This window comes from Atheta coriaria, unplaced genomic scaffold, assembly GCF_025399875.1.
Source record: "Atheta coriaria isolate IRGN ID8LTWV9N9 unplaced genomic scaffold, Caltech_Dcor_3.1 hic_scaffold_7_pilon, whole genome shotgun sequence".
Classification (NCBI taxonomy): domain Eukaryota; kingdom Metazoa; phylum Arthropoda; class Insecta; order Coleoptera; family Staphylinidae; genus Dalotia; species Dalotia coriaria.
Window position 1 is genome coordinate 61,654 of NW_027045449.1, and position 15,757 is coordinate 77,410.

The 15,757-nt window shown below is 37.6% G+C and overlaps 2 protein-coding genes across 4 annotated transcripts in view; both read left to right on the forward strand.

The window, feature by feature from the left end:
* The window catches only part of LOC135796024 (capon-like protein), a 37,355-nt gene extending 30,316 nt beyond the window's left edge, over positions 1-7,039 (forward strand). For 2 of the 3 annotated variants that reach the window (XM_065307905.1, XM_065307904.1), the window contains 3 exons: positions 3,159-3,562; positions 3,624-3,776; positions 4,099-5,716. In XM_065307905.1, coding sequence (XP_065163977.1) covers positions 3,159-3,562; positions 3,624-3,776; positions 4,099-5,073 — 1,532 coding nt within the window. In that variant the 3' untranslated portion in view covers positions 5,074-5,716. Of the gene's footprint in view, positions 1-3,158; positions 3,563-3,623; positions 3,777-4,098; positions 5,717-5,854 lie in introns of those variants that run through there. The other variant, XM_065307906.1, reaches the window with a different exon arrangement.
* Positions 7,040-8,507: 1,468 nt separating this feature from the next.
* Positions 8,508-15,394, forward strand: Tmc (Transmembrane channel-like). The gene is made up of 10 exons (XM_065307910.1): positions 8,508-8,747; positions 9,984-10,119; positions 10,179-10,368; positions 10,428-10,677; positions 10,741-10,929; positions 12,060-12,319; positions 12,405-12,596; positions 12,648-12,966; positions 13,037-14,269; positions 14,342-15,394. Exons 1-10 carry the CDS (start codon positions 8,580-8,582, stop codon positions 15,077-15,079), a joined length of 3,675 nt encoding a protein of 1,224 aa, XP_065163982.1. The 5' UTR covers positions 8,508-8,579; the 3' UTR covers positions 15,080-15,394.
* The last annotated feature ends 363 nt before the right edge of the window (positions 15,395-15,757 follow it).

The following is a 15,757-nucleotide window of genomic DNA, read 5'->3' on the forward strand; positions in this document are numbered from 1 at the left end:
ATGAACGCTATCGGTTTTGCGTTGATTATAAATCGAGCAAGCTCTCGAAACCGGCATTAATTACTATGCAGCAAAATCGATTCAAAACGTTTTTAATAGAATTTATATCCACAACAGGCAACCCAATATACACGCGCATAATATTTATGAATATCAACAAGTTAAAAAGAAATATTACCGAATGATATAGGGAAGTGTGTGTGGTTTTCCAAGCAATACTCGTTAATTTACGTCGAGTAATTTATTTTTTCTTCGCCCTGGGGCTAATTTGATTTGCGTTTTGTGCGGCGGCGCTCAAGGTGACGGCTATTTCGGGCGCGTGCTGGCAACCATCCCAAAATCATTTGTCATTTCTTATCGTCGATTTTTGACGCGCACGTCAATGCACAGCATCATCATCATCATCGTGTAATCGCGTCGTTAAAGTGCAACGAATGCAATAAAAGTACATAAACACTCATTAAATCTATTTGTATAATTAATAAACACTCTGTATCTCATGTTGTTAAATTAGTAGGTATTTTCGTTTGGTCCTAATAGTTTTCTTTACACATTTGTGTCTTTTTTTTGTGTGTAAAGAACAAAGGACTCGGTATTTTTTGTACGCCGAAGGGAATTGAGTTACGACGAACAAAATGGAGAGCCCGAGAGCTAGTTAACACTTTTCCGGCCGTTCCAGCCAGGTGAAACTCTTTGGGCACTTCAAACGTGTTGCAAACCAAACGAAATGACCGCTGTGTTGAAATAGAGCAAAAAAAACTTTAACTAGCGCAGAAAAATCTAATTTTATAGGCAACCAAGTATACTATATTCTATATTCTGTTAAATGTGTTGCCTATATTTTTACTTTTTGTTGTTTTATACGTGATTATATCACTATATTTATGGGTGTGATGTGCAGCGATGCGTAAATTATAATTTTCCGGCTTGTTTCTTAAGATATATTCGCGTATGCAACTCTGAAATGAGTAAAAAGACTAAATAAATCCGCGCGGCGCTGGCGAAAAGATGGATGAGTAGAAATAACGAGCCGGTTCGAGCTACCGAAAACAGGAACCGCTGGAATTGGCAAGCGCCGCTCCATCCTCCCTTGGCTATTATAAATCTCAGCTTTCGTGCGCCCACGCGTTCACATCCACATATTAAATTCGTTGTCTTTTTTTTTATTTGCTACGCGCCGAGGGGCGCCGCTTTATTGTTATCTTCATTCTTTTTACCAGCGAACGAGTTGAGTTGAATCCAAGGGGTTGATTGTAGTCGTATAATTTTTATACACGCCAGAGACTTCGTTTGATATCGACGCAAAATCGTTTGATGTTGAAGAAATAAAAGAAAAGATAAAAACGGATGAAACATTTTATTCGGTAATGGAATAGGCGCTCAGCATTAGTTAAATAATCCCTACTAATATAATGTTTGTTACACTTTCACGCAAAAACTACTTAACCGATCATCATGAAAATTTGTACACATATTCTTAGTGGTCCCCGAATGGTTATAGGCTACTTTTTATTTAATAAAAAAAATTATTTTTTAAATAAAATAAAGAAATTGTTTAGCCAATAATACCTCTGCATCTGGCTATTTGACTACTTTAACGCCATCTAGCATTCCAGCAATGAAGCTCAAACCTAAGTACTATAGTACCATCACACTGTATTATCACACTGTATTACCGACAGCTACGTCAACATCAAATCCAATTGACTACACTATGGAGACTGTACACTATACTTCCATAGACTATATTTTCAGCCATTTTAAAATTCCCGCCATTCTACTTCATTGTTACTTCTTCTGTGATTACCGACGCTTAGGGAAGCAACTTTATTATTTTAGATATTCGTGAGCGAAGCAGCAGGTTAAAGCTAGTAATGTATATTTGGTTGCGTGGTATTTTAAACTTTCCACTTTATATGAATGATGATTACACCGGGGCCAGATTGCTTATGAATTTTATAGTTTATTGCTGAAGTGCTGAAAGTTGCGGACATTTCACCTACGCAATTACACGATTTTCACGAATGTATGCAACCAAATTAACATTTTTAAAGAAATAATTCAATTTTTTCTTTTTCACAGAAAAAGGAATGTTTGTAGCGATTGCGGCTCATTAAAGTAATTATCGAAACGCAACCGTGCATAAAATCAAAGAAAAACACACACAGACGCAGTCTCCGAGGCAGAAAACGTAAAACGCTTCGATTTTACGATCGAATAAAAATACCAGTACTCGCGGGCACTCGCGTTCTTTGTTTTGCGCAAAATATTACATAGTCGCGCAGTACGAATCGGCATAATGCGCGTTTAAATATTATTTTAGTTCTTTGAACGTGTATTCGATTACATGCGGTGCATACGTGTATAATATTAATGGGTGCATAAAATTTGGACATTTATGCTTTCGTCGGGAATAATTTTATTTTCCATGCTGAAATTTGTTTACAATATTCCTTTATAGCTCCATTGCGATTTATTCAACTATCATCTTACGTTTTAATAGAAAAAATCTTTTTTTGCGGTGATTTTGTTGAAGATAAATGCTAAAACGTTAAAAAACCTTGAAAATGTTTTTAAGCTTGCGGATAAAAAGCTCGCAGCACGTTAAAAGCGCTTCAGATGGAGTAAAAGCAAAGTGCTCGTCTCGTTTAAGTTTTTTTCACGCAGGTTTTGTTTTTACCAACAGGGAATGTAAATGCATTGTCGGTGACATGTGAATCATGTCGTAAATCTAAAAAATTCATTTTTCTTTTGAAAGTCTAATAAATTACACAATCAATTACTCAAATACTTAAAATTAATGTATGCAACCATATATACTATACATAATAGTATGTGTATATTTGGTTGCATATATTTATAATGTAATTCAAATTAAATACCTGTTGGCGTAATTTTACGATCGCGTTGGGAGCAGGGATTAATGCTAATGCTCCGCAATTTATTCGCGTGTTTATTATCATGGGGCATCGACTCGCGTGCACTCTGGACGAGACACACTAGATTAGAAAACAAATTGTTGCAACGTAATAAAACACATTAAGTGCACTTAATGCTCGCGTGCGTGACTCATCGATTTGGATTTGATTCTTGATTGATGTTGATTGAACATTAACTATAGGCAACCAAACAAACTTTCATTTTATTTTCATTTACAGACGTATATTCCGAAGGTGCAAGTGATAAATTGTCCCTACCGGATGATGATAGCTTCAAAGATCTAAATTCTTTGACGGATAACAATAACAAAGCGAATAAGCAACAACAACAACATTTAGGTAACGGAAAAGAGGCGTTACCTTCACCACCAACAAATCAAATGCAATTTGTGAGAAAATCAGCTGTAACGTCGGCTGAAACGTATGTGGCTCCGCACTGCGATGGCCCTCTAACGGCAGGTAGCGGCAGCGGCGGTAGTTCATCCATTCCAGCGGCCGGAAGCGCCATCTCCGTCCATCATGAACTACAGTTGTTGCGTGAACAACTTGATCAACAAAGTCAACAAACACAAGCCGCATGCGCACAACTGCAACTAGCCAGGGAACAATTGGCTGCTGAGCAGGTTAGTTATCTACTACTGCGCATGCGCAAATGACTTAAATGAAATTAATTGATATTTTCAGAGTGCACGAATGGAGGCACAAGCGAGAACCCACCAGTTGCTCGTTCATAATCGTGAGTTATTAGATCACATCGCCGCATTGGTGGCGCATCTCCAAGGCAGCGATAAAGCCGCTAATCTACCGCAAAGTTCTCCACATCTCACCATGCCTCAGGTAAGTTCCTGAAACTTATAGAAAACTTGTTGCTCTTGAATAGCTAAAAATATCTAATGTATGCAACTTTATATGCATGCATCTGCGTGTTTCTGTGTTGTGTGCATGCTGCAGTGTAAAGTGTTTGCAAAAAGTGTGTTTCCCAATTGTTGCAAGCAGACAAAGACGAATCAGGACAACAAAAATCATCTGCTCATCGATTTCCTCACCGGAACGCAATGCTAGGTAAAACATAACCTAACTAATCAGCTAGCGCTTACAGTGTCACGTGTTACAATCAACCTCAGGAGTAATAATTTATTTTTAAAATGTTTTCAATTAGCAATCACATCAGGGGTTGGTCGATGGTGGTGTCTATCATGACCCAGACGCTAATTCCATGGATCACAGTCCTGTATTAGCGGCAGCTCTCGGACTCAACCCCCAAGGACTGATTGAAAACCGTGCGGTAACATCAGTCCTCCCAGCGTCACCTCTACGCACCACTTTTAATCCCGGAACCGGGGGAGTGTTTAATTTCGCATCACAACCAACACAATCTCCTGGTCAATTGGATTTTGCTCTGGAAAGTCAACTCCTGCAACGTTTACAGGCGTTGAGTGGTTACACACCTCCGAATTACTACAATCAGAACCTCGCTTTTCTTCCTAACCTCTACGCGAACCCCATGGTGAATAATAATTACACCCTACAAACACCCCCACAGAAAAAATTCACTCCTTCACCTCTACCAGTACGGCATTCGTTTCAAAGCAGTCCTGTAATGGATAAAAGGTTAAGCCCCGCGAGGAATAACGATGTCTATCAATCACAACAAAGTCTTTTGTATCAATCCCAACAAAACCTACAACAAGCTGGTGTTGGAGTTGGGGTTGGAGTGGGGGTAAATTATAGTGGGAGTAATACTTCACCACAGAGACAACTCTCACAACAGAATCTGAATCAAAACAATCAGAATAATAATCTACAGATTCTACAACAACAACAACAACAACAACAACAGCAACAACAACAGGTTAGGTCTGATAGAATGTCTGAACCTAGATATATCAAACCCCTAAGTCAAATGGGTACTTTAACCACAACAGACCCCAATGGTCGTGTGAGGGTTATAGTACCAATTCCGTCTAACCAATCAGAGGATAGGTCTGACGCGGCGGACATGTTGTCTGCGTTACGATTGGGTTCTGCGAGTGGGCCAGGCATCACACGCTCCACCAGCGAGAAAGTGCCCAATCGCAGTGAGCTAATGTCAGAGGTACATCGAACTACATGGGCGAGGCATACTATGAAATAACCTAGTTTTATCACCTCCTCCATAACCTTAAAAAATATTTTATATTTATAAAATTGAATTTCGACGATTGAGAGTTAAATATTCAATGTTACTAAATTATTAAATTGTATATTATGATATTAAAGAAAAAGGATTGTGATTTTATCTTCGACGAAAACTCCATGCAACAAATTATTAATAATAATAATGAATGAATGGCATGGCAGAGGAGAGAATTTGTTATAAATGGAGTTACGGAATCGTTGAAGCGTCCAACCCTCTGATTTTAAATTAATTAAGTCGCATGTCTCGAGTTGTGAATTTCCATTTTCGGACGAAATTTTCATATTCGATGTTGGTTAACTCCTGAAATGTCCCGAGGGTACGTTTATTGCGTTTATATATTTTAAATTTGCATCACTTTTCCGCGAAAAAATTTTAATTGTTATGGTAGGCAACCCAGATTACAAGCAAAGCCAAAAACGTAAATTTCTTCTTATGACGACTTTCAATTACGTAGCGTATAAATACCGTAGTTATAAACTATCCTAAAAATGTACAAATGTATAAATAAACTATGATTCTGTTACGTTCAGGATGTTTACATGTTTGAAACATCCTGTATATGATGCCAATTAATGTATAAATAAAGCTATAAAACAAATTTAACTCATTATCACAATTTTCATGTTTTATGTTAAATTATTTTATTTATCTTCATAAACAACGAGCAACAAGTTTTTTTTTTTTTTAATTTTTTTTTTTTTTTATGTTTTTATTATTTTTAAAAATTATTTTTCAGTTGTCAGCCGCAGCGAAAGTTGAGCGTTGGTTTGAAATGCTGGAGCCGACGTCGATATCGCGCCCCGAGAGCGGATTCGTATCCGGGCCGGATCAGAACGAAGAACAAGATGAACAGGACGACGAACAAGCGATCCTGGAAGGCACCAAGTCGCTGCTTTCAAAGCTCAGCGCGAAGAAACAAAGGAAGTTACTTGGGTTGAAATTGGGAAAAGTTACGACCTTCTGACGTTTGTACAAAAATCGGACGCGTCGCGGCAGGTACAAACGTATTTAGCGCACGATTTTATCATGACACGTCTGAATCAAAACCCAAAACAAAAAATTTTTGCAAAAAAATAAAATTTCGACTGAATTAAAACCAATTATAAATTTAAATTTAAACTTTGGAACTGAAAAATTAAAAATTAACGAGAAAGAAGATCAATTAATTTAGTTTATATTAAGATTAATTTTAAGACTTTTTTTTTATTTGATTTGAGAGTTGGCATTTTATAATTGAACAAGTTTTAATTGTAATTATGCCAATCGCGGGAGATTACACAAAATGACTGAATCACAATGGTGCAGTTTAATTAATATTTTAGTTTAATCGTTTCCTTATTTTATCCAATCGAAATTAAATTGAATATTTGATTATTTCAATAAAATTTCAATACAAATTTTTGGTAATTCAACCAAAATTTTGATTGCTTTGGACTTAAAATACGGAAAAAGCAATTAAAATTGCGGTTTTCAATTAATCCAGCACTACGCTGCCATTAAATCGATAACTATTTCATTTATTTGTGCATAAAATTAATTTGTGTTCATTAATTATCGAGTAGAATGTGTAATGTATAGTATTCTACAAGAATATTATTATATTATGATAATTTTTAGTTATTTACGTAAAAAAAACGCCATTGTACGTAAAGAAACGTAATTTTTAACAATGCGATGACATCGTAATCAGTATTGTAGTAATTTTATTAATTATTAATTAAATAACAGATGATAAATTAAATTTCCATTTTATGCATAAGTCATTGAAGGCTGATTAAGCTATAAATATTCGCAATAATCGTAAATCTAAAATTAAATCAGTTTTTGTAGTGTTTTAGTGATTATGAGCAATTTAATTGTAAGTTATGATGTGCATGATGACTGATTTATTCCGAAAATATATCGATATTAATTTAACAAACACATGGTATGTTGTATTGTCTCATTTCTTGTGTTTTTTCGCATTTTATTCGCTAATATAATTTATGTATTTCATGCGTTTATGACATGACGACCCCGACATCATCGCGCGTCTCGTATAAACTTTATTATGCCGACGTTGATTCTTTTTTGCTCGCGTTTATGCTTTATCACTTTTATCACTCGCGATATTGCGTACATCGAAGTAAGTACAAAAAGAGCGCAGCTTGCGTGCGACAATAACACAATAACGCGTATAAAGTCATTACTTTCTTGGGGTTTGTTTTATTGCGCTGGGTTTTTACGTTTTTCGGTGATGTATTACAATGAAATTACACGAGAATGAAATGGGGGATGGGTAGTGTCATTGGAGAGTTTATACAGGTGAGAAATTTAAGGTATCAGGGGTATTCACTGAAGTTTTGAGTTCAATACCGGTATTTTCAAAATATCGGTATACCGGTTTATTGGTTTTTAAAAAATACATTTTTATGATTTTTTTAAACTCATCTTATTGAAAAATACCGGTATTTTTTAGATTAAAATACCGGTATACCGGTTTTAATACCGGTATTTCACACTCTGAATACCGGTATACCGGTATATATCCCAAATAATTTTATATTGAAAAATATTGGTTATGTAAACAAATAATTCCGGTATACCGATATTGGTACCGGTATTTCACACCCCCTGGATACTATCCACGTGATTAATTAACAATTAGTGAAGGGTACATGCTTGAGCCATTACCAAAGGTAAATTAGTGCTTTCATGTGTTTAACTACCTGTAATTAATTGAAATCTATCATCTAAATGATTTTTAACATCAAATTTCTTAAAAATATGAATAAAACATTGAATTTTATATTAATTAAATTAAAACTAACATTTTTACAACTAATTAATACGAATTATTAACCTTTACACCTTAATATAAATAAATTACCACTTTATCAATGTCCCCAAAAATTTGATAACCAAATTTAATTAAACACCGCCCTAAAATGCAAAATTAACCACAAAGCATTAAACTTGTAATAAAACACTAATGACACATATTTTGCAATGACAAAATGCTCGTTAGTGACTAATTATATTTGTATAATAAATATTCGGGCGGGCGCTGTAATTATCTTAATACACGTTGACGAAGAACACCCTTCCTGCAAAAATGATTATGATCTTATAACTGATGCCTCCGCTATCCACTCCACCCCGAGTTATATTTCCAGTTTTATTTCTCTGAAAGTCGTGGTAAAGATGCGGTAGCAGGGCAGCAGGGCGCGTTCGAGACTTCATTAGTGCAAAGGGAGGATGTGTACAACCCACCCACACCTCCAGCGTTTAGGTGTGGTATGCATGAGTAACTAGACATGTCAACACGTGTGCACACCCCGTGGTGTGTGTTTGTGCTTTTCGAACCGGAATAGAATTCAACATCCGTCATTACTCGTCAACAACTCAACGAGTCAACTGGTTGAATTTTTTTCCTTCCACCAACAAAATAAAACATAGTAAAACATAGTAAAAGTGAAAGAATGAAAAATATACAACCAAGTGATGACGATCATCATGATGGTGGAGATGGCAGGACTTCCGGTGGTGGCCGGACACCAACCGGCATACTGCGACTTGATTTGGGCAAACTTTACAGCCCGGATGTTTCCGGACGCATGCCAAACCCAGAGTTGAAGTTTTTATCTCAGGTTAGTGTAGTTTTACTTGATTTTTGTTTTTAATTTGATTGATTTAGTTAATTATGATTAACTAGCTTTTACCGTACGCGTCTGTAGTCATAGAAGAAGTAACAATGAAGTAGAATGGCGGGAAGTTTAAAATGGCTGAAAGAATAGTCTATGGAAGTATAGTGTACAGTCTCCATAGTGTAGTCAATTGGATTTGATGTTGACGTAGCTGTCGGTAATACAGTGTGATAATACAGTGTGATGGTACTATAGTACTTAGGTTTGAGCTTCATTGCTGGAATGCTAGATGGCGTTAAAGTAGTCAAATAGCCAGATGCATAGGTATTATTGGCTACGCAATTTCTTTATTTTATTTAAAAAATTATTTTTTTAATTAAATAAAAAGTAGCCTATAACCATTCGGGGACCACTAAGAATATGTGTACAAATTTTCATGATGATCGGTTAAGTAGTTTTTGCGTGAAAGTGTAACAAACATCAAGACTTTCACATTTATAATATTAGTAGGGATATTCAGTATTTTTGGTTTTCGCAAAGTAATTAGGCAATTAATATCCAAATATCCTTGTAATTACATTCCGAATCAGCGAACTCCACATGCTTTTACTTTAATTAACAAAAACAAAAGCGCATAAATCTATGCCGGGCAGCGTTCGTCCTGCGTGTCGATGTTGTTCATGTCCCGATCCTCAACAATTGAACCATGCCAGCACAATGCTTCTATCACTCTGCTAATGGCAACCAACACAAGAAAACACAATTTGTTATTCACTTGTACATGAAACCATACAATGTGTTCAAGTTATACAACCAAATATGCATAAAAAAGACTATTACTGGTTTTGATCAGGTACATTGTGTATAATATGTGAATTCCATAAAGAAATTGGAGGGTTGCAGGACGAGGTGTTACGGGAATGGCAGGATAATGTATGGTATTCGTGGATGTTGCAGAGGTGCGGTCCGCGGATTGAATAAACGCGTGCTTTCGAGCTTTTTTCCTGTCGGATCGCCATTAAATTATGTATAACTCTTTTTCACTTACCACCACCACTACCACCGGCAGGACTCTTGCTTTTGCTTGCGTGCAATCCGCGAGACGCAACAATAAGTATCGGCTCGTCCTGCTTTGCGGCAGTTTTTAAGCTTTGAAGCGTGCCGCGCACTTGAAAAACTTGATTAAAGCACAAAGACAAAAGCTTGAGTTGTGAGTTATTCATTTGGGGCTTTGTGCAGATCGAACCGGCTTCACCGCAGCCGTCAATCGGCTCTCGACTTTCGGTCACTTTCGCTGAGGATTCCACTTCGAAGAGTTTTACATATACCGACGTTAAAACCATGGATAAAGTGCATTTTCCAGATCAAACACAAGGTAAACTATATTATCATCAAATTATTATAATAATTTACACTAAATTTGAACAAAAAAAGAAGCAGAAGAAGATTCAAATGAAGAAGATTATTCCGAAAGTCTCAAGGCGATTATAAACCGTCGTGCGTCCGTACGCAGATCAAAAAAACGTCATGGCCGCCGTGGTAGTTCCCCTTTCAGTCCAGATATACTCCCAGAGACAGAAAATGGTCGCCGGAGGTCTTCCGTTTTCACTACAAGCAGCGGAGAGTAATAAAACATCCCCAACACATAAAAATTCAACATAATGTATGCAACTTTACTTACAGTACAGGAATAACAATGGAAGATAGTTATTCCGCAGGCGTTACACAGGAACAAATCTTTGAAAACATAAAACTACACAAAGAAGTCCTCAGTAATGTAAAAATGCAGCCGTGGAACATGCGTCGTAAACTAAAACTTGTGCAAACAGCTAAAGCTTACATTAAAAAGCACGAGGGGGCGCTACAGGAGAGATTAGCACAGAGTCATTCAACGAAAGATATGTTAGCGAGGTGTAATATATATTTAGTCAAGGTAGGCAACTAAATATACTTGTAATAAGTTGTAATGTGTTGTGTGTTGCATATCGTTACATAGAAACTACAAAGATTGAAACGTGAAATGGCGAATTTATCAAACTGGTTGATTCCTTGGGAGAGTCGAATCAAAGAAATCGAGTCACATTTTGGTTCTGTTGTTGCATCGTATTTTATATTTCTACGATGGTTGTTCTGGGTAAATATCGCTATTTCTTCCATATGGGTTGCTTTCGCCACAGTACCAGAGGTAAAGTTTTAAAAATATTTAAAATAATTTTTTGGTATAATATAAGGTGGACCACTTTTTGTTTCCAAATAATATGGTCCCAAAAGCATGGAGGGGTTAGCCGCAAGTCCCATGGGTTGCGCAGTTAATTTTTTCAGCCGCCCCTCGACATAATCCGTCCACAATTTAAAATTAAACGCTCGAAAAACATGCGCGTCTATCATAGACGCAGCCCAATATTCACAAGCACGATTATGATTACAATTTGTATCGCCATAACATCCGGGTTGTGTTTTTCCACCATTCGGGTAGAAATCAACATGGCCGCATGTGTCAAACGTGCCTTTTTGACCTCCGTTTGTGTGAATGACATCAACAAACTTGGCGATGTGTTTTAATTCTTCTGAGGTGGTCTTTAACGCCAAGGAACCCAGAGTGGGATCCAATGACGTTAATCTGGAAATCCGTTTTCCGGTTAGCGTCGTGATTTTGTGCGCTGCCTGAATAGCAATCAGCGCTCCCAAACCGTGTCCGACGAAGTGAACGCACTTAAAAGGCACACGATTTGCCTTGATTGCTTCGATCGTGAAATTAGCAAGTCGAGATGCCACGAGGTCAGTGCTTTCATACGCTGACCGGAAATCTGCTGCCGCCATCTTGGAATAGTCTAGGGATATTACAGACCAACGATTTTTACGTCCCATTGCTTCAATTACTTGTAAAACCCATGGAGATTTTGTATTATCCGTCCAATCATGTATTATTATTTTTATTGGTGTAGAATGGGTTGCATCCAACTGAGGAAGGTGGTAATTTTTAATCAGCAATAATTCTGTTGAATTTCTACAGAAAAAAATGAATAAAAAACATGAAATAAAGTAAATAATACTCACAAATGATAAATATTAAAATTTACATCGTTTTGGCTTTGAATTCGATTAGTTAAACTTTGTTTCACACCCCTGAGCGCAAGCAGGTTAAGTAGAGTCACTAAAAATAACCCCATTTTAACTAACTGAGTCAAACTCATCGTGACAAACTTAAGTAGACTTAAATATTTGCATAATACATTGTGCAATATTTGTTTAATGTCCATACATATTTATACAACATAATTCCCAGGTGTTTGGTTGTTTTATTATTGTTCACAGTTGCTAACTGCAGACTTCGACCACCAGTCGGAGCGCAAGTCGATCCTACCCGAGGACAAGTACAACGCAACCAACTTTCTCACCCTCTGGGACTTTGAAGGGGTTTTCAAGTACTCGCCGATGTTCTACGGCTGGTACACGAACGTCACGCGCTCTGAATATGCCAGCGGGGGCGGCGGAGGTGGCTATCGCCTTCCACTAGCGTACTTCCTCACTGGATTGGCTGTCTACATTTTTAGCTTTGTAGCCACCCTGCGCAAGTAAGCGGGGCATAAAAATTTTACTATCAAAGTGCACTCAGAGTGTAAATTCAAGGATTCACAAAAATTTCTTTTATGTGTGCAGAATGGCGGAAAATTCGAGAATGTCGAAGCTTTCAGAGAAGGAAGACGAGTGTATTTTCTCATGGAAACTGTTCACCGGCTGGGATTATATGATTGGCAATGCGGAGACAGCGACGAATCGCGTAGCATCGATTAATATGAGTTTTAAAGAAGCTTTGCTTGAAGAAGCAGAGAAAAAACGCGAAGCGCAAAGGTATGTGTAACATAGGCAACCAAATATACACATAATAATGTTTTATTCTAGTTGGAAGATAATCGGCAGTCGAGTATTAGTAAACATCGGCGTGTTGCTATTATTAGCATTGTCAGCGTATGCTGTTATTCAAGTTGTCGCCCGATCGAATGACAAAGACGCGACGAGCACAACATGGCGGCGTAATGAAATAACCGTCGTCATGTCACTCATCACGTTCATCTTTCCGATATTTTTTGAGCTCCTGGGTTATTTTGAGCATTACCATCCGCGTAAACAACTACGTCTTCAACTAGCACGCATTATGGTTCTTAATCTTCTAAATTTATACTCGTTAATCTTTGCGCTCTTCGTGAAAATCGACAAAATGGTACACAAAACTTTTTTATCTTTAATATAGATGGCGTTACTAATATAAAATCTGTGTTTTTTTTCTGTAGACAAGTGGAAATACAAACGAAACAAAAAGTTCTCTTTACGCATCGACCACTATCGATCCATACTTATCTGCCGAGACGCCCACGCGTCTATTTCCGCTACGACTTGAAGTGGGAAACTTGGTGCGCGAGGTGTTCGCCAATGTGACGCAAACAATGGCGGCAGCGTGGGAGCCAGCCGTCAACGCCACTAATTTCTATGATTACGTCACCAACACCACCGCCGAGTTGGCTCTTAATTATTTCGGCAATGCCAGCGCCGAAACTTCCACCACGGAAGTGACAACGTCTGAATACGCCGACAACGAATTCGGTTATGAATTGGATTTTACTCAAGTGCAAGACGCGCTGGAGACACTATTCACGACGTTGTTTACCATATTCGACAATGCTACCACAATGGCTGATAACGAAACATTTTACGAAGAATCCCTAAGCACTTTTAGCACATTAATCGAATCCACAATAACCTCAACTGTTGATTATGAAAGCACAAGTGCAATCACACCTATGCAACCAATTATACACTCAGCAAACACCATTGCTCCGCTTGATTATGTCACGCGGAGTAAACTACGCGGGTTGTGTTGGGAGACAATGTTCGGACAGGAATTAGTTAAACTAACAGTCATGGATCTCATCATGACGTTATTGTCAATATTATTGATTGATTTTTTTCGTGGGTTATTCGTGCGGTATATGAACGGCTGCTGGTGTTGGGACCTGGAGAAGAAATTCCCGCAATATGGCGACTTTAAAGTCGCCGAAAATATTTTGCATTTAGTTAATAATCAAGGAAATGTCTGGATGGGTATGTTTTTCAGTCCGGGACTAGTGGTGATTAATGTTTTCAAACTTTACATCATGATGTACTTGAGATCTTGGGCGGTGTTGACTTGCAACGTCCCGCATGAGGTTATATTTCGCGCATCACGCAGTAACAACTTTTATTACGCCCTGTTATTGATGATGTTATTCCTCTGTGTACTTCCGGTGAGTTTCGCGATAGTCTGGTTGAAACCTTCGGATAATTGCGGACCGTTTTCTGGTTACACGAGAATTTTTCATATTTTCACGAATACGCTGCGTAAAGAGTTGCCTGAATCCACACACATTGCGCTTGATTATATTGCATCACCCGGTATAGTGATTCCGTTGTTAATGTTGCTCGTGTTGATTATTTATTATTTGATTTCTTTATCAGCGGCATTGCGAGAGGCTAATAATGATTTAAAGGTTAGTTTAGGTTATTATACTGGGTGTTGAGTTTTTAATTTTTTTAAATTTTTTTGTTTTTTTGTTTTTTAGATACAATTGCGTCGTGAGCGGACTGAAGAACGTCGTAAAATGTTCCAAATTGTCGTAAAACGTCGACGCGGAGGTTCCGACGGCTCGGATACTAACCCTTTCCTAAAGTGGAGAAAACTGTTGCGGGAAATGCCGAACAACAAAAGTTTCGATGAAACGCCGAAGCTCAGCAGGTCCGAAGCGCCGGAAGCAGCAGCAGCGCCGCAATTGTCGAAATTCATCGGACGTGCAATTAAAAACCGCAAGGCAATCGAAGCGCAGCCGAAATCGGAAGTCAATGATCAACCGGATGATGCCACCGACACCGAAACGCACGATTCACTACCAGATGATTACAGACAACGGAAATCTCGAGGACAACCCGGCGGAGAAGAAAAAAAGAGCAGAAAATCCGCGCACAAAAAACGCAAAGATTCAAACACATCAAATTGGTCCGAAGTGATACCAGTGATAACAATTAGCAAGACAGAAAGCGCCGAGTGTATTATCGAAGATAAATCCGACTGTGAAACGGCGAAAACGATGAAAATTCAAAAAGTCACTTCGGGAGGCAATGAAAGTCCAAAAGGTCGTTACATGTTGAAAAAGCAACCGGTTGTTGACGATCAGGAAATTAAGAAAAGCCCAAGGAAATCACAGGAGGCGAAAAAAGTTTTTCAGGAATCTTCGACGAACACCACCACAGAGACACGCACCGAGCCGTCGACGGATTACAGGGATAGCACGTTTTCTAATTAACATTGTTTGCTTTCGACTTAATTTCGTCGTGTGGCGGCAGAGGCGGCGGCGGCGGATAATCTCAGCGCGCTCAGAGTTAATTAAACGCCGAAAATATCCGGAATGTTCATATTCGTATAATATTCACCTCACATGTGTACGTGTGTAAATTTGGTTGCATACCATCTAAAAATGCACATAACCTATTTTTAACACATTAATGTTTGAAATATGAATGTTAGTGTAATGTTAATGATGTAACCGAGTAACTAATGAATGAATAGTGACTTAACACAACGCATCCGTTATTTTTTCGTATCGTATTGTGCGATAAGGGCTGGCACAAATCACTTGGCCTTCGGTGAGAACTTTTGAACTCTGCTATCTTGTGGTGTCTTAAATGTGTCATCGAACTTTCTTTAAATTTAATAATTTTTATTATTTCATTAAGAAAAATTGAAATAAAAAAATTTTTTTTCTTGAAAAAATTGTTTTTTAGGTCTGTAGGTGTTAATTAATTAATTAAAAATTAAATTTTGATTATAACTAATTAAATAATAAGTATTTTATCGAATAATAATAATTTTATATTGTTTTATTAATTTTTTGTTGGTTAAATCCGCCGAAAGGAAGTTTGACATCGCGACGAGAGGAAAGGAAATACGATTGCGCATTATCAATCTATTTTTATCACAACAC